The sequence below is a fragment of the Equus quagga genome, chromosome 16 (assembly GCF_021613505.1).
Source record: "Equus quagga isolate Etosha38 chromosome 16, UCLA_HA_Equagga_1.0, whole genome shotgun sequence".
Classification (NCBI taxonomy): domain Eukaryota; kingdom Metazoa; phylum Chordata; class Mammalia; order Perissodactyla; family Equidae; genus Equus; species Equus quagga.
Window position 1 is genome coordinate 38,309,486 of NC_060282.1, and position 20,132 is coordinate 38,329,617.

At 35.6% G+C, this 20,132-nt stretch overlaps 1 protein-coding gene across 6 annotated transcripts in view; it reads right to left on the reverse strand.

Moving 5' to 3' along the window:
• The window catches only part of VPS13B (vacuolar protein sorting 13 homolog B), a 784,298-nt gene that overhangs the window by 351,122 nt on the left and 413,044 nt on the right, over nt 1–20,132 (reverse strand). For all 6 annotated transcript variants that reach the window (XM_046642610.1, XM_046642612.1, XM_046642609.1 and 3 more), the window contains one exon: nt 3,408–3,611. In XM_046642610.1, coding sequence (XP_046498566.1) covers nt 3,408–3,611 — 204 coding nt within the window. The remainder of the gene's footprint in view (nt 1–3,407; nt 3,612–20,132) is intronic.

A 20,132-nucleotide genomic window follows, 5' to 3' on the forward strand; every position in this document is an offset into this window, starting at 1 on the left:
TGTTTAACGCGTACAGAGTTTTGGTTTGAAATAATGAAAAAATTCTGGAAGTGGATAGCAGTTACTTGCACAACACTGTGAATATACTTAACATCACTGAGCTGTACATTTAAAAATGGTTAAAATGGTAAATTTTATGTTACTTATATTTTACTACAAAAAAAAATCACCAAAAAAACCTTAATTAATGGTATTGAGAACCTAATATAATATGTACAAGGCAGAGTGAGCAAAACAAAGACTGATTCAACAGTCAAAAGACTAGTTCTTAGTACTCAATGATGTTAAAGAAATTTTAATTCAGGCAACATGGCAAACTAAGCTGAAATGAACATTTTCCTTTTCTACTACAAAAGCACAGAAATTCTAGATAAAAATACAATAAGAATTTCTTTTAATACATTAAAGTGCTGTCTATCTTCTCTTTGGCCTTGTAGATCTACTCTCCACCCTTTACCACCCCACCTTCTGTGCCTGAGAGGCTAACCAGTATGAACAATTTATACAAATACTCTTGCCCTCTGGTTTCCGGTTGGTTTCAGCTAACGAGGAACAGTGGCAGGAGACAGGAAGGAGGGAGGAGAATGAAGTCAGGGTATTTACTCCCTGTTCTGATAATTCCCTCCCCACCTTTAAGCCTATTGGTAGAAAGAACATCCTAGTGTTACCAGTTCCAGGTACCCTACTATCTCCTGTGGTTTCCCTTTTCGGTCAACACGTTTGCCCTTTTATTAAACTCTCCTAAAACTGTCCAATTTGAGAATGTCATCTTTTTCTGATTAATAGCATAGCCAAATTTGAAATACATAAAGGTAAATCTCGAGGTGTCAGAAATGAAGAGAGAAATGAAAAGGAAACACAGTCAGGGTTAATGAGTGGAAACTGAGTCCAGGTGGCAAACAGAGGTGTCAAACTCAAGTAAGGGTTTAGAGGTCAGCAAAGACATTTGAACACTCACTTAGGGGCTTGAGATAAGGCTTAGAGCCTGAGTTAAAGAGCCCTTTGCATGAGAGCCATAAAGAGCTGCTTCTTCAGCAAAAGAGACAATCCACATAAGGCTTCATCAGACTGAAGAATGCCATGGATGCCTTCCAGATAGGGCACCAAAGTAGGGAGGGAACAAGAAAGGAAAACACCAACCTCTCTCTCCTCTCACACTCTAATCTCCTGTTTTTATTACCCATTGATTGAAGTCAAGTAGATTAGAAATAGCTAAAGGAAGGGGCTGGCCCCGTGGCCGAGTGGTTAAGTTCGCGCGCTCCGCTGCAGGCGGCCCAGTGTTTCGTTGGTTCGAATCCTGGGCGCGGACATGGCACTGCTCATCAGACCACGCTGAGGCAGCGTCCCACATGCCACAACTAGAAGGACCCACAACGAAGAATATACAACCATGTACGGTGGGGGGCGGCTTTGGGGAGAAAAAGGAAATAAAATAAATCTTTAAAAAAAAAAAAAGAAATAGCTAAAGGAAGAGTTTATAAAATGGAATAAAGAAAGGGAATTGAAGAAATAACCTGCAAAGAAAACAGAGAGAGTTAATGAGTATGGAAAAAAAGAGGGAGGGGGACAGAAAAAAGAGCAAAACAAAAAAGTAGTCCAAAGACATGGAAAGAGAAAACGAGACAGGGATGACAGTAGGATTTATTCAGAACTGAGTAGAGTAGTCGGTCACATGTGCCACAGCTTTCACAAAGTACCAAAGTACTTCACAAAGCGTATTCTGTGTAATATTAATATGTAGGTGATGAAAAAACGGTCTTTGGTTAAATAAGTTTGGAAACTACTGTATTCAATACAGTTAAATGGTTTTCTTTATTGCAGCAGCTTTTTACTCTAACAACATTAGGAATCTCCAAGAAAGAATTCACTGCTTTTATCCTAGCAGGGGTATGCCTCAATGAGTTCATAAGGGCACATTTCTGGATTCCCCACCTTTGCCTCATTTAGGAGAAAAAAAAACGTAATCCCATCACTTAGGTCACTGTATTTCTTAAGATCTGGAATGAGCAGGGATAGAAAAGTTGCTTGTGCAGGAGGTCAAAGAGATCTACAACGTGTGTTGAAGCCTCAAAGCAAGTAAAAAACAATTGCCCTTTTAACCGAGTTTGTTTGCCTTTACTCATTTGTAAGAAAAAAAAGTTAACATCCTTTTTACTTGATTCTTTTTGCCATTCTGTATTTGTTTCCAGAGGAAATTATGCCTTCATGCAAAAACAAAAACAGAACTTCTACTTCCATCGATTATAGTAGCTCTCAGAGGTGAAAGTTCAGTCCCTTAGGGGGTGTTCTGGAAATGTATTAGGGTGTTTTTGGTTGACTCAATAATCGGGTGTCACTACTAGCATTTAAGGGTTAGGAGTTAAGGAACCAAGTGGTCCTATGATGAATAGGACAATCTTGAAAAATGAAGATTATCTCACATATTCACATAGATGAAAATCCTGTTTATAAATATTTGGGCATAAAACTGAATTCTAAATTAAATCTAAACATAATTTTTTTTGGCCTTTCTGCATGGTTTTATTATACACTGAGTGTTCCAGAAATACAAGCACTGAAATAAAAGGAAGATTGAATTTTCTTTTGTTTGAAACTTTACCAAGAGTTTGCCACTATTTCAGAAAATCACACCACCACCAACAATACCACTTGGGGTACTTAACAGGCCTGCACAAGTCTATTTGTATCAGTCACATTCACAGTAATTATATTCACCTGACTACTTCATTGTATCTTCTAAGGCAGTCATGCCTGAGCATTTATATATTGAAATATACATTATTAAATCTTAAATTACTTTCCTTTTATCTTTATACTTTAAGACATAGATCTTTGAAATTATACGTATCTAGGTTATATTATTTTTTATTTTCATTTCAGAGTAGTAAAGGGGGCATTACAAAATACTTGTTATAAAAAAGGGGCACTGGCATGTGGTGTGATGTTACAGTGTTAAAAATGAAAAGAAAGGCTTTTATAATCAGACGGAAGGAAGAAGACTTTGAGTCCAACAGACTGAAAAGAACTAATCTAAAGAAAACAATAACACTCTGGTTCAAAAAACGGGTAGAGGCAAAGAGGGTAGGGGAAGGAGGAACATGAGCCACTTTTTCACTCAGCTTCTAAGTTTCCATACTTCTGAGGAAACATACCTTTACTGTGTCTCAGTTTTTACTATTTCACAGAATCCCACTGTCCTGAACTACCCCACTACCTACTGAAAGTGATTAAAATACTTGGTAATAAAGGTAACAGTAATACACAGCCACTGCTACCACAGTTCCTCATGAGCCTTCTGACCCTGCCAGCTTCCAGAGGTGAGGTCATCCTTGTTTTCAATCCTAATACGGAATTCTGTGGTATACATCACTCTTCACGTGGTAACAGAATGCTGCAGAAACACTTACCTCAGTCGTAGTTCCAATGTCAGCAGATGGGCTGCATGTGCTGGTGTCTGGAGGAGCTGTGCCGACACTGCTTCTAACCGGAGAACTAGGGATAGGCCCTGCCAAGGCCTCTGGATAGGCTGAAGAAGGACCGAGACTGCCTCTCTTCTGAATCTTATTCCAGACCTTATTCATGTTATCAGTTAGTTCATATAAGAGCTGCACCTGAGCAGAAGGGAACAAAAAGGGAAAATAAGTTTTTCAACTTCTAGTCACAATTGACTAAAATACTAAATATGAGAAAATTAAAACAACTCTTGGCAAACAAGAATATATATGGGAAAAAATCTATCGGTGTATCAGTGATCATGATATTACATCATGATTTATAATGTACAATACATAATTATTATATATTACATATATAATTATTACATACATGATGAGGAATATTTTATCATGACACTATGATACTGATGAGATATAGAGAAAAAGAATTCATATAACGAATTTACAATTTTAAGTATTTTATCATTTGAATTTGAAATAGATATGAATTTATTCACACTTGAAATTTGTCACATATTCACAGTGTGATATTTCATAAGCAATTTAGCATTTCTGTGGGAAAATAATGCTAATATGATAATAATTCTAATATAACATTACTATGGGACAGTAGACTTCTTTTAATATATGAATAATAAAACAAACACAAAGAAATGCCTCAAACAGAGGTCAGGATCAAAATTATAAGTCAAATATATCCTAGTAAATATGATTATTTAGTTACATATGACATAATTACCATTCTTATTTCCAAATGATTTAAACATTTAAATTCTATTTTTCTGAGGAATAAATGTGAAACTGGATTTATTACTCAGCAAAATAAAGTGAAAAAGAATGATATAGAATATCAGGCTTTTTCATAGATAAAGAACATAAACCATCCAACCTACTATTCCCCTCAGATTTGTCATTCCAATATTCAGAGAAAAAACTATTTAACTTGCTACATTGTTTGACTCAGTTCTAAGATATTTACACAAGATTTCATAAATAAGCATTAATCATGGAAATTGTATGACAACATATTGCCATATACTGTATAAAACAAGCCCAGGAAAAAAATGCAAACACAATATATAAGCAAATCCACAGCTGGATACCATATTCTGCTTGCCATTAAAAAAAAAAGTGAAATTCTCATATTTATAAGAAGTTTCAGCCCCAGGACACATCCAGATGATAAAGCTGGCTTCTTATGTGGGCAGAACAGATGCATAAAAACACTGTTGTCAATCCTTACTTGATAGAAAACAGTACTTGGGTTACAGTTTTCTCATGCTTTTTGTGTGATGAAGTCTCAAATCTCAGGTTATAGTTCTTTTGATTAAAAAGAAAAATCTAATGGCTAGAAATCTTAGAAAAAACTTCTTAGAAAAATTTTAGTTCAAATTCTTTTGTCCTTCATAATCATCAATAAGTTCTCTCTGAAAACAAACAATTTTATTGTAAGCCAAATTTTTTAAAAAGGTTATTTTACTTTTTCTTAAACAACTAGAACTGACACATAAAGGAAGCACAAACCAAAGAAAACAGGTTCTAAATATTGCTAAGAGCATAAGGTTTATTTACTTAAGAGAACTGATGATCTTATTGTCACTACTTCTGATTTTCTTTAACTGTTACCATTGAATAATTGTGTATGAATATCACCAAGCACATGTGTATTTAACATGCCAAGCAAACAGTGACACAAACTTTAAATACATTTTAATTTTCACAGAAGAAAGTTGCTATTGCAGAATGCAGACTTCCCAAATACAGAGGTTTAAAAAAATAAGGCAAACAATTTGAAGATAAATGTCCAACTCTTAGCCTTCAAGCTGTACTGAAAACTATGCCAACTAAAGCCACAATTAGCTACCACTACAGATCTCATAAAATGTCTAAAATTAAAAAGCCTAACCATACCAAGTGTACTGGCGAGGATGTAGAACAACTGAAACTCTCATTTACTGCTGATTTGTTGTTAGTGCTGTTGGGTTGATTTTGACTCCTGGCGACCCTCTGTACAGCAGCATGGAACTCTGCCCAGTCCTTTTTTGTGCCATCCTTTCATCTTCCAGCACTGTACCAGATAAAGCTCCATTGCTATTCATAGGATTTTCATGGCTAATTTTTCAGAAATGAGTAGCCAGGTCCTTCTTCCTAGTCTGGAAGCTCTGCTGAAACCTGTCCACTATGGGAGCACCCAGCTGGTATTTGAAATACCAGTAGCACAGATTTCCAGCATCATAGCAACATGCAGCTGCCATAGTATGACAACCAACAGTAACTGCTGATCGGAATGCAAAATTTAAACCTAACATATGATCCAGTCATTTCACTCCTGTTTCCCCAAGAAAAATGAAAGTCTGCGTACACAAAGACCTGTATACAAATACTCATAGCAGATTCATTTGTAATAGTCTAAAACTAAAAATACATTTCAAATGTTCATCAATTAGTGGATGACCAATTTATAGTATATCCATACAACAGAATTATACTTAGCAATATAAAGAAACAAACTATGGATTCATGCAAAAACAAAGATTAATCTCTAATTATGTTGAATAAAAGGAGCTGGGCAAAAAGAGAAAGAGAGAGAATATAACTGTATGATTCCATTTACAAAGAATCCTAGCAAATGAAAACTAACCTACAATGACAGAATGAGTGGTTCCCTGGGATGGAAAGGAGGAATGAAAGGGAGGATTACTAAGAGGAACAAAGAAACTTTTGAGGAGGATGGATTTATGCATTATGTGGGGGATGGTTTCATTTCATGGATGTACATATGCCAAACTTTATCAAATTAGGTAATTTAAATATGCGCAGTCTATTATATTTAAGTATGACCCAATAAAACTTACAAAAAACTCTAAAAAATGAATATCTTGTAAGATAGCTTTATGTGGATTATATATGAAGGCAACTAAATATAAATGATATTTTGAACATCAAATATTGATGGAATACCAAAAAACATAACATTTTATTGTTTAAAAATTAATTTCAAAAACATTTTCTCATTTAATCTATGACCAATCAGAAAGGAGACTTAATTGGACTGGAGAAGCCAAGATAAACCTCAAGAAGATACATTCCTAAAGTATGGACAGGATTTAGGCAGGTGCAAAATGTCATTCCAGTCATAACAATAGCAAGAGCAAAAGCTAAGAGCAGGAAATGATCAAGCCATCATGTAGAGACAATGAAAAGTCCTATCAAGTTAGGGAGGAAGAACTCGTTTTGTAGGATATTATGAGAGTGAGTCAGAAAAGTAATCATAAAGGTAGAGCGGAAGAAGAAAAACCATGGATATACAATGTCAATGGAAACCAAGGAGGAATGGAATTTCAACAAGCAATTACTGATCCGTGTTGAAGAGTGCAAAGAGCTCTAAGTGAATATGAATTTACAAAGGCTATTTCATTTGGCAGGCTACTTGTTATGAAACATTAAAACTCAGTTTCAAAAGAAAGAGTTTTTGCCAAAAAAATAAAAACCCCAAACAACTTTTCATATAGTCTATTTACACTTACCACGTCTAATTTGGTTTAAAAGATAAAAATGAAAATCAGCAGCTCAGAGAAATTAAAACTGAGAGAGTAGTGCAAGAATACAAATCCAGTTGTCTCTGAACTCAGTGCTTCTGGTCTTAAGACAATAATGCCAAATTCCTTTGCTTTGGTGAAAACTAAACAAAACTTACAGCAATAAAAACTATAAATAAATGGATAGGAAAGGAGCATAAAACCCTCTCTTTCTCTAGTTCCACACACTTAAAACCCAAAAATGCAAAGACAGTTTTATGTTCCTGGGAATGCCTTTTCAGAGGACAAAATATATCAACTTATTGGCTGAGGGAAAACTGAAATTTTATTATATTAAAGAGAGAATTTTACAGGCTCATTTAATTTTGGAAGGAATACAGTTTTTAAGTTCTGAGAGACTAGTGTCTAAAGGCATGAAAGGGAATTGGGTAACTTTGGTAAAACAGTTAAGATGAAGGAAGAGTTGATGGAAATGACTCCAGGGAACAAGAACTGTGAATATTCAACCAGGTTAAATATTTATAGCGTCTAAGGCCCTTGAATGGCAATGAGTTCTAGGAAGCAACATAGTAGTTTTGGTCTCCATAGTTGATACAAAGACCTGCAACAATGTCTCACATGACAATGACTTTGCTCCGGGCCTGCCCTACAGATTGAGCTTACATCTCAAATATGTAAACTACTTGAGGGCTCTGTATCTGAGCAATAATGAACCAAATTAATTAAAGTACAAGGGTCAACCCTTCTGATGTCACTCTAATGGAAAAACAAAAGAATGGTATTTAAGTAGGAATTATTTCCCTAAAATGGAATCAAGAAATTTATATACTGGCTGCAATCGAAAGTCCACAAAGCTTCTGATTGTATATGAAAAATTTAGGGGGTAGATACATTGTTCTGGGGAAAAGGCTCAGAGCTTTTATCAGATTCTCAAAGAAGTCCATGGAACACAAAAGGACAAGATGTATTGTCCTTCACAAAAACACAAAAAACAAAACAAAAAAACAGGGGTTAGTGAGCAACCACTCACAAGAAAGAAGTTTATTTTGAGTCATTAATCTTAAAAGACAAAATAAAAATAAGGAAATTTTAAGATCCTATATGCACATGGAAGTTCGTATTTTAGAGGCCCACGATAGTCTTTTTTTTTTTTGAGGAAGATTAGCCCTGAGCTAACTACTTCCAATCCTCCTCTTTTTGCTGAGGAAGACTGACCCTGAGCTAACATCTGTGTCCATCTTCCTCTACTTTATATGTGGGACGTCTGCCAGAGCATGGCTTGCCAAACAGTGCCATGTTGGCACCCAGGATCTGAACTGGTGAACCCTGGGCCCCCAAAGTGGAACGTGAGAACTTAACTGCTGCGCCACTGGGCCGGCCCCCCCACGATAGTCTTTTTGTAAGGTAGGACACCCCAAAAACAAAAAGAGACATATAGATTTCACTAAGAAACATTAAACATTTTGTCAAAAGATGCCATAAAGTTTAAAGGCAACCCTGTATCTGTAATACAGCTATTTGCTTTTTAGAGTATAAGGGAAGCTCTTCAAATTGCTAAGAAATTTAATAGAAAATTGGGCAGACATGACTTATCAATTCATAAAAGAGCAAATTCACTGGCCAATAAATATTTTAAAACTGCTCAACCCTACTAGTAATTAGGAAAATACAAATTAATGTAAACAATATGAATTGTCAATTCACAAAAGAGCAAATTCAATGGCCAATAAACATTTGAAAAGATGCTCAAACATCTGGTTTCACTTCCCTTAAGCATGAAGGACCTCCTTTAGGAATTCTTGAGTGCACTTCTACTGGTGATAGATTCTTCTATGTAAAAATGTCTTTATTTAGTCTTCATTCATAAAAGCTACATTTTTTCTAAATTTAGAATTCTGGTCAGGAGACTTTTTTCCCCCACAATTTAAAGAAACTGCTATTCTGATCTCTAAAGTTTCTTATGAGATGTAAGCTAATAATCAAATCTAGATTCTCTCGCATGTAATGTGTCATTTTTCTCATGATACTTTGAAGATTTGCTCTTTATCTGTGGCTTTCAACAGTTGGATTATGATGTGTGTAGGCACGGCCTTCTTTGTGTGTTTATCTTATTCATCTTTGTTTCCCTCATCTCCGGCTGATAAGTACTACACAACAAATCTTTGCTGAATTCACTTGGGGAAAAACAATCAAGTCATCATTTGTTATTTTGACAGAATCCGGCGGGAGTCTAGAAGCAGAGGCTAAAGCAACCACTCACAAGAAAGATTTATTTGGAGTTTCATGTTTTATCTTTAAAATTTAGGTTAATCTGGCACACAAGGATATTAACTCCTTACCAAATCTTTGAGTACACATGGATTCTTCAAAGTGCTATATTGTTCTGTGGCTTCCTATCCCTTCAGGAATACCACTACATTCTACCAAGGAATTCATTCAATTTGCAAAGAGGGTCTCATCTCACATTTTATATGAGTCAATCTAAACTAAGAAAATGACATTCATATAACATTTCAGAGTTTACAAAGTATTTTTCTAAATATTTCACTTAAAATTCCCAACAACCTTGTGATCAACTTTGGTTATAGCAGCTGGTAATAATTTAACAGAAGTTGGTTTATGAGGACTTCTCAAGAAGATAAAGTACAATTAAGTGAACAGGTAAGAATTTATTACATTTTGGGTGAAAAGGGATTCTCGGGGCATGAGGTTCACTCAGCCTTGGTTTAATTCTCAAAAAAGGTCCTTATTATATTGGGAGCAGCAGCAGTGAGGCCTTGGGAGGTAGGTGTTGGAGGAAAGGCTAAAAGTAGAGAGCAGACACAAGAAAATAACCAGGCTCAACATAAGCTCTATCTTTGTGAAGACTTTGCTTAGAACTAGTTTATATTTAAACAACAACAAGAAAATCTGACCTTAGTTCCAAACAAGGTAGATATTGGAATACAATTCCATAGAAATCACAATACTGTTGAGTATCTCAAAGGAAAAGAAAAATTGTTTTTAAAAATTAATAGAGTCCCAGGCTAAAACATTCGTGGCTCCAGAATTTATTTTCAGCTGGGATAGCTATGGATAACCAGAACATGAGGAGTAGCACAATCCGCCCAAGGCTATAGTGATCTTTCATAAATCCCTAAAATAGAAGGTCTCTGGTAGAGAACCCCAAGCAGCAGTTAGCTGTCTGTTAGAGGGATTGCACTACTACTGCTAAATATAAACCAGGAATAAAAAACTTCTATTATCTCCCAAAGTTTCTTCTTATCACTTTATAGTCAGTCCTTCCCATCACTCCCTGATCCTCCTCTCTCCTTGTCCTGCCTCCAGGCAACAAGGAACCAGCTTTCTGTCACAAGGTAGTAGTTTGCATATTCTAGCATTTTATAGAAATAGAATTACACAGTAAGCAGTCTCTTCTGTCTGGGTTCCTTCACTCAGCATAACGATTGCAATATTCATCCCTGATGTGGCATTTTATCAATAATTCAGACCTTTTTACGGCTGAGTAGTATTACATTATATGAACAGGCCATAATTTGTCTAATTATTCACCTATTGATGAACATTTGGGCTGTGTTCAGTTTTTACCTATACAACTAAAGCTGCTAAAACACATCTGTGTAAACGTTTCTGCATGGACATAAACTTTTGTTTCTCTGAGAAAATACTTAGGAAGGAATAGCTGGGTTGTATGGTGAGTGTGTGTTGTTCTTTTTCAGAAATTTCCAAATTGTTTCCAAAGTTGTTGTGTAATTATTACTTTCCTACCAGCAGTATACAAGGAGTTCCAGTTGGTTCCCAATACTCAGTCTATTTTATTTTAGCCAATCTAATAGGTGTACAGTGGTATGTCTTCATGTTTTAGTTTGTTTTTCCCTGATGAGTAATAATGTTGAGTATCTTTTCATGTGCTCATTGACCAGTCACATATCTTGTGGGATGAATGTCTGTTCAGATCTTTTTTCCATTATTTATCTTCATGTCATTTTACTTATGGTTTTTGTCTTCATGTTATCGAGTAGAAGGAATTCTTTAAATATTCTGGACAACAGTTTGATAAATGTGTTGCAAATACTTTCTCCAAGTGTCTGACTTTCTGCTACCTTAATGTGACTTTCAAAGAGAAAATGGTTTTAAACTTGGTTATGCCCAATATAAAGAGCAATTTAGGGAGAGCTGTCATCTTAACAATATTGAGGCTTCCAATCTATGAACAGGTGTAACTCTCCAGTTAGGTGTTCTTTAAGTTCTCTTAGCAATGCTTCGTGATTTTCAGGGTAGAGATATCGGACATCTTTTGTTAGATTCATTTGTTTATGTTTCTTGGCACCAACATAAATGTAACTGATTGCATGCCATTTTCCAATTGCTTGCTGCTAGTATATAAAAATACAACTGATTTTATACATTAATCTTATTTCCTGCAAGCTTGATAAGTATATTAGTTCTAGTAACAGCTTCTTAGATTTCTCTAGAATTTTTTTTTTTTTTTGAGGAAGATTAGCCCTGAGCTAACTACTGCCAGTCCTCCGTTTTTTTTTTGTTTTTTTTTTTCCCGAGGAAGCCTGGCCCTGAGCTAACACCCATGCCCATCTTCCTCTACTTTATATGTGGGACGCCTGCCACAGCATGGCGTGCCAAGCAGCCATGTCCGCACCCGGGATTCAAACGGGTGAACCCCGGGCGCTGAGAAGCAGAACATGCGAACTTAACTGCTGTGCCACCGGGCCGGCCCCTAGAACTTTCTATAAAGTATTTTGATACATGCATATAGGAACGGTTTTACTTCTTTTCTTATCTTTATGCCTTTTATTTAATTTTCTTGGTTTATTGAAATGGCTAGGATGTCCAGTATGATATAGAACAGGTGGTGAAAGCAGGTATTCTGGGCTTTTTCCTGATCTCAGTAGGAAACAATTCAGTATTTCACCAGCAAGTATGGTATTTGGTTTCTCATATATGTCCTTTGTCAGTTTGAAAAAGTTTTCTAATACTTGTAATTCGCTAAGAGATTTTATTACAAATGGGTGTTAAATTTTGTCAAATGTTTTACCTGCATCTATTGAGATTACGATATTTTTTTCTGTTGTTTTTATTTCTATGATGGATTACATGATTTTTTAATGTTAAACCAACCTCCATTTCTAAGATGAATCCTACTGAGTATTATCGTTTTTATTTATTGTTATATTGATTTGCTAACATTTGATTAAGAATTTTGACACCTACTTTCATGAGGGATATTGATTTCTAATTCCTTCTGTAATGTCTTTTTCAGGATTTGGTAATAGGATTACGCTGGCTTCATAAAACAAGTTGGGCAGGAATCTTTCAGTCTTTATTTCTGGGGAAAAAAATGTTAAAATTTTCTATTATTTTTTTCCTTGAGTATTTGATAGAATTCACCCATCTGGGCCTAAAGTTTTCTTTACATTCAATTTCTTTAGAAGATATATAGGACTATGAGATTTTGTATTCCTTCTCATATGATTTTTTGCAGTTGTTTTTCAATAAAAATCTCTATTTCACCTAAACTATTGCATTTCTTGGCATAAATTTGTTCATTATTCTCTTATTATACTTTTAATGTCTGTGGGATCTGCAGTGATAACCCCTGTCATTCCAGATATTGGTGATTTGTATTTCTCTCTTTTTTTTTTTTTGAGGACGATTAGCCCTGAGCTAACATACACTGCCAATCCTCCTCTTTTTTTGCTGAAGAAGAGTGACCCTGAGCTAACATCTGTGCCCATTTGCCTCTATTTTATATGTGGGATGCCTGCCACAGCATGGCTTGATAAGTGGTGCATAGGTCTGCACCCAGGATCCAAACTGGTGAACCCTGGGCCAACGAAGCAGAGCACGTGAACTTAACCGCTAAGCCACTGGGCAAGCCCCTCTCTCTCTTTTTTCACTGTTCCAGTCATCTCTGCTCTTATATTCATTACCTTCTTCCTTTTATTTACTTTGAGTTTACCTTGTTCTCTTCTTAGCTTCCTAAAGTAGAGCCTTAAGTGATGACTTAAGATTTTTCTTTCTTTCTAATATAAGCATTTAAAATTGTTTCCCTCTAAATACTACTTTAGCTGTGCCACTTTTTAAATTGTCATTCAAACAAAATATTTTCTGATTTCCAAGTAATTTTGTATTTGATTCACAGATTTAGAAGCATGTTGTTTAATGTCCCGATATTTATAATTTTTCTAGTTAATTTATCATTGATTTTAATATAATTTGACTGTGGTTAAGTAATACACTTTATTGATTTTGATCCCTCTTAAGCATAACGAGACCATGTACACCTGAATAAAATGTGCATTTCATGGTTGTTGGTTATAGTGTTCTATAAACGCCAACTAGATAAAGGTGACTTCATAGTATTTTTCATATCTTCTATGTTGTTGTTAGTGCTGTTGATTCCGACTCCTAGTGACCCTGTGTACAGCAGAGTGGAACCCAGCCAGGTCTTTTTGTGCCATTTTCTCACCTTCCAGTGCTATATCAGACAATGCTCTGCTGCTATTCATAGGGTTTCGTGGCCAACTTCTTCAGAAGTGGGTGGCCAGCTAGGTCCTTCTTCCTGGTCTGACTTAGTCTGGAAGCTCTGCTGAAACCTGTCCACTACGGGTGACTCTGCTGGTATCTGAAATACCAGTGGCATAACTTTTAGCATTATAGCAACATGCAGCTGCCACACTATGACAACTGACAGATGAGTAGCATATGGTTTCCCTTACTGAGAAACCCAGGCCAGGTGGTGAAAGCACAGAATCTCAACCACTAGACCACCAGGGCTGGCATCTTTTATATCTCCAATTATTTATTTATTTTTCCAGTTATTTTATCAATTGCTGAGAAAGGTGTTAAAAAATTTCCTACTATGACTGTTATTATCTACTTTTTTCAGATCTTTTATATCTCCAATTTTTTATTTTTCATCTAGTTGTTTTATAATCAGAGAGGGATGATATAAAAATTTCCTACTGTGATTGAATAGAATTATCTATTTTTTTCTTCTGTCCATTTCTGTTTCATGTCCCTTTTTATCTCTGGTAATACCTTTTTCTTTATGTCTATTTTATTTGACATTAAAATAAGCAAGTGCAGCCTTCTTATACAAACTGTTTCCACAATATATTTTTTTCCTATGCATTTATTTATATTCTGTTCCTTTACATTTCAGGTGTTTCTCTTTTATGTAGTCTTGCTTTTTTCCCCGCTTCATAAATTGTTGCCTTGTAATAGTAGTATTTAAACAAGGGGTCAGCAAACATTTTCCGTAAAGGGTCAGATAGTAAATATTCTAAGCTTTGTGAGCCATATTATTCTCTGTTGCTGCTACTTAGTTCTGCAGTTGTAGTACGACAGCAACCTTAGAAAACATGTAAACAATGGACTGACTCAATTTGGCCCACAAGCCTCGGTTTGCTGACTCCTGCTCTAAACACTCCTAGTTAAGATCACCAACATTTAATGTAATCACTGATAAAGCTGGCTCAGCCCTACCATTTTATTTTTTGTTTCTATTTCTACCCTGTTTTTTGTAATTCTGTTACCATTTCTTGACTTTAGATTATTTGATTATTTTTTAGTATTTCATTTTAATTTATCTATTGTATTTTTGGCTATATCTCTTTGTATTTTTGCTATATTTACTATATTTACTCTTTGTGTTTTATTTTTAGTAGTTATTCTAGAAGATTATAATATTTATAGAAAAACTTTTACAGTCTAATTAGAGTTTAAACTGTAACACTTCAGACGGTATTTAGAAATCTGGCGACCATGTAGGTACCTTTAAGGAATCTCTCGCTAACATTAATGATATAGTTATCTTGTATATTAAATCTAGTTACATTGAAAGCTCCAGAAGACAATGTTTTCTATTTTGCTTTCCACAGCCATACATAATTTTTTTATTGAGGCATAAATGACATATAACATCATATTGGTTTTGGTTATACAACATATGACTTGACATTTGTATACACTGCAAAATGATCACCACAATAAAGTCTAGTTACCATCCATCATCATACAATGTTAACTTTTAGGATTTACTCTCTTGGCAAATTTCAAGTATGCTCTAAAATATTATTGACTATAATCACCATGCTGTATATTACATTCCTAGGACTTACTTATTTTACAACAGTAAGCTTCTACCTCTTGATCTCCTTCACCCATTTCGTCCAATCCCCAACCCCCATCCCCTCTGGCAAGCACCATTATGTTCTCTGTATCTAAGATTCTGGTTTTGTTTTGTCTTTCTTTTTACATTCCACACATAGGTGAAATCATACAGTATTTGTCTTTCTCTGTCTCACTTATTTCGCTTAGCATAATTCCCTCAAGGTCCATCCATGTTGTTGCAAATGGCAAGATTTCATTCTTTTTATGGCAGAGTAGTATTCCATTATGTATATACATTTTGTGTGTGTACATATACGTGTGTGTGTGTGTGTATATATATACATTCTGTATACATATATATACATTTATATGTATATATACATACACACTCTAAATCTTCTTATCTGTTTTTCCATCAATGCACACAGGTTATTTCTGTATCTGGGCTATTGTAAATAATGCTACAATGAACATACGTGTGTATGTGTCTTTTAGAATTAGTGTTTTTATATTCTTCAGAGAAATACATAGAAGTAGAATTGCTGGATCATATGACAGTCCTATTTTTAACTTTTTGAGAAACCTCCATACAGTTTTCCATATTGACTGCACCAATTTACATTCCCACCCACAGTGCATGAGTATCACCTTTCTTCATATTCTTGTCAACACGCTGTTTCTTGTCTTTTTGACAACGGCCATTCTAGCAGGCTTCAGGTGACATCTCATTGTGGTTTTGATGATGATTAGCAATGTTGAGCATTGTTGTGTGTCTGTTGGCCACCTGTAAGTCTTCTTTGGGAAATGTCTATTCAGATCGTCTACCCTTTTTTTGGCTTGATTGTTTTTTTGCAATTAAGTTTTATGAGTGCTTTATATATTTTGGTGGGCTTTATATATTTTGGATATTAAGCCCTTATTGGATACATGATTTGCAAATATTTTCTCCCATTCGGTAGGTTGTCTTTTTATTTTATTGATGGTTTCCTTTGCTGTACAGAAACTTTTTAGTTTGATGTAGTCCCACTTGTTTATTTTTGCTTTTGTTGCCTCTGTTTTTGGAGTCAAATCCAAAACTTAACTGCCAAGACCCATGTCAAGTAGCTTATTGCCTATGTTTTCTTCTAGGAGTTTTATGGTTTCAGGTCTTACATTCCAGTCTAATCCATTTTGAGTCAATTTCTGTATATGGTGAAAAATTTTTTCATTCTTTTGCATGTGGCTGTCCAGTTTTCCCAACACCACTTATTGAAGATACCATCCTTTCCCCACTGTTTATCTTGGCTCCTCTGTCATAAATTAATTGACCATATATGCATGGGTTTACTTCTGGGTTCTCTATTCTGTTCCATTGATTTCTGTGTCTGTTTTTATGACAATGCCATACTGTTTTGATTACTAAAGCTTCATAACATAGTTTGAAATCAGAGAGTGTGATGCCTCCAGCTTTGTTCATCTTTCTCAAGATTGCTTTGGCTATTCAGCTATGTATTGTGGTTCCATAGAAATTTTAAAATTGTTTGTTCTATTTCTGTGATAAATGTCATTGAAATTTTGATAGGAGTTGCATTGAATCTGTATATTCCTTTGGGAAACATGGACATTTTAACAACATTAATTGTTCCAAATCATGAGCATGGAGTTTCTTTCCATTTCTCTGTGTCTTCTTCAATTTCGTTCATCAATGACTACACTTTTTGGTGTACAAGTCTTTCACCTCCTTGGTTAAATTTATTCCTAGGTATTTTATTCTCTTTGATACGATGGTAAGTGGGATTGTTTTCTTAATTTCTCAGATGATTCACTGTTAGTGTATAGAAACACAACCAGTTTTTGTATATTGATTTTGTACCCTGCCACTTTATTGAATTTGTTTATTTGTCTTAACACGTTTTTGGCAGAGTCTTTAGTATTTTCTATATACAGAATCATGTCATCCACAAATAGCGACAGTTTTACTTCTTCCTTTTTTCTTGTTTAATTGCTCTGGCAAGAACTTGCAAGACTATGTTCAATAGAAGTTGGGAGTAGGCATCCCTGTCTTCTTCATGATCTTAGAGGGACAGCTTTCAGCTTTTCACCATTGAGTATGATGTTAGCTGTGGGCTTGTCGTATATGGCTTCTATTATGTTGAGGTACATTCCCTCTATTCCAATTGTGTTGAGAGCTTTTATCATAAAGGGATGTTGAATTTTGTCAAGTGCTTTTTCTGCATCTATTGAGATGATCTTATGATTTTTATCCTTCATTTTGCTAGTGTGGTATATGACATTGATTGATTTGCAGAGGTTGAACCATCCTTGCATCCCTAAATCTCACTTGATTGTGGTGTATGATTCTTTTAACATATTGTTGAATTCGGTTTGTTAATATTTTGTTGAGGATTTTTGCATCTATGTTCTTCAGGGATATTGACCAGTAATTTTTTTTTATGTCCTTTTCTGATTTTAGTATCAGGGTAATGCTGGCCTTGTAAAATAAGTTTGGAAGCATTCACTCTTCTTCAATTTTTGTGGAAGAGTTTGAGAAGGATAGGTATTAAATCTTCTTTGAATGTTTGGTAGAATTCACCAGTGTAGCCATCTGGTCCTGGATTTTTATTTGTGGGGAGGTTTTTGATTACTGATTCAATCTCTTTACTAGCAATTGGTCTGTTCAGATTTTCCACTTCTTCCTGATTCAGTCTTGGAAGATTCTAAGATTCCAAAAATTTATTCATTACTTCTAGGTTGTCCAATTGGGTGCTGTATAATTGTTCACCGTAGTCTTCTCACTTTTGGATTTGGTTGTTCTTTTTCTAGTTGCTTTGAGTATAAAGTTAGATTGTTAATTTGAGATTTTCCTTGTTTCTTCAGGTAGGCCTGTGCTGCTATGAACTTTCCTCTTAGAACTGCTTTTGCTGCATCTCAGATTTTGGTAAGTCATATTTCCATTTTCATTTGTTTCTAGGTCTTTTTGATTTTTCCTTTAATTTCTTCATTGACCCAATGGTTGTTCAGTCGCAATGTGGTTTAATCTCCACATATCTGATTTTTCTAGTTTTGATATTGTAATTGACTTCAAGTTTCATACCACTGTTGTCAGAAAAGATGCTTTATATGATTTCAATCTTCTTAAATTTACTGAGACTTGTTTTGTAGCCTAACATGTAACCTATCCTGGAGAAGGTTCCAGGTATACCAGAGAAGAATGTGTATTCTGCTGCTTTTGGATGAAATGTTCTACATTTACATATTAAATACATCTGGTCTAATGTGTTGTTTAAGCCTGATGTTTCCTTATTGATTTTCTGTCTGGATAATCTATCCGTTGATGGAGCCTATACTTGTCTTTCCAACTTTTACAGTCCTATGGAGCCCAAGAATGCAAGTCCCCTTGGCCCTTGGGGCCAGGTGATCAAGGAGTGTCTCCCTGTGTGTAATGCATAGCCTCCTGGCTTTAGAGAGGCAGCTGTAGAGTGTAGGGAGTGAGGCATACTTGCCAGCTTCAGAGGGGAGTGGGAAAATGTCTGGACTGTGCATGTCCACCAGCTTTAGCAAGAGAGTAGGAGGATGCCATGGCCACTTGCACTTGCTAGCCTTACTTTAGCAAGGCAGTGGAAAGGTGTCATGTTTGCACACACTTGCCTGTGCTAGGAGGGTAGAGGGAGAGTGCACAAATGATGTCCACTAGTGCCTCAGTCCTCAGAGAGTCCAAACTGTTCCCTGCTCCTCCAGCAGATGTTTTAATACTAGCAAGTGAATCTCTTTCACATATAGTCTAGGTGCTTTTCAAACTGTTGCTTTTGTGCTGTGTCCCAGGGCAAGTGAGACCACATGCGAGCCATTTAAAAGGAGAATCTCAGTTCCCTACTGCCCTTTGTGTCCTTTGGATGTGAACCATATTTATTTTCTAAACCAGACAATTTGGGGGCTCATCCCTCTAGTGCCAATCACAAGGGTTAGGGTGCCTGATGTAGGGCAAAAACCCCTCGTTCCTCTAGGAGAAGCTCTGGACTTCTGAGATCCCTCCCTATTGTGAGGTGCTATGCTAGGGATGGGGTTTTGGTGAGACTGCATCTCTGCCTCTCCTATCTCAATGTGGTCCTTTTATTTGTTGTTGCAGAGGAGCAGTTTGACTAATTTTCAGTTCTATTTCAGACGGAATTGTCCCATATGTAGTTGTAGATTTGGTGTGCCCATGGGAGGAGGTGAGTTCAGGCTAAGACACCATCTTAGACAGCTCCCCACTCATACATATCTTTTTTAATAGTTTTTTAAAGAAAACTTACCAAGCTATTCACCATTTCTATTAGTTTTCCTTTTTTTCTGAAGATACAAGTTTTCATCTGGTATCATTCTCCTTTATCCTGAAAACTTCCTTTAGTATTTCTTGTGAAACACAGCTGGTCATGACAAATTCTCTTAGTTTCCCTTCATCTACAGTGTCTTCATTTCACTGTGATTTCTGTGGGATATCTTCACTGTCTTGACATTTATTTTCTGTTAGCATTTTAAAGATATTGTTCCAATGTTTTCCTCTATGGCTTTTAACGAGAAATCTGCACTCATTCAAATGATTGTAAACCTATGTATAGTGTCTTCTTGTAGCTGCTTTCAAGATTTTAAAAAAGTTATCTTTGGTTTTCAGTATTTTAAGCACAATGTGCCAAAGAATGTTTTTGTTTGAGTTTATACTCAAAGATAAATATGCTTTGGATTGGGTGAACTTCTTGAATATGTAAAAGCCTATCTTTTTCTGCAAATTTGGGAAGTTTTCTGCAAATATTTGTTCACCTTTTTTGCCCCAATCTTTTTCTTGTTTCCTTCTGGAACTCCAATTATACATATGTTAGAGTATTTTGTCCTCACAGCTGCTGAGACTCTTGCCATTTTTAAAATACCTTTCTTTCTCTCTGTTTTTCAAATTCAGTAATTTCTATGCTCTATGTTCAAGCTCAGTGACTCTTCTGTCATATGCAGGCCACCACTAACCCCATATGGCATGGTATTTTTCTTTCAGGTA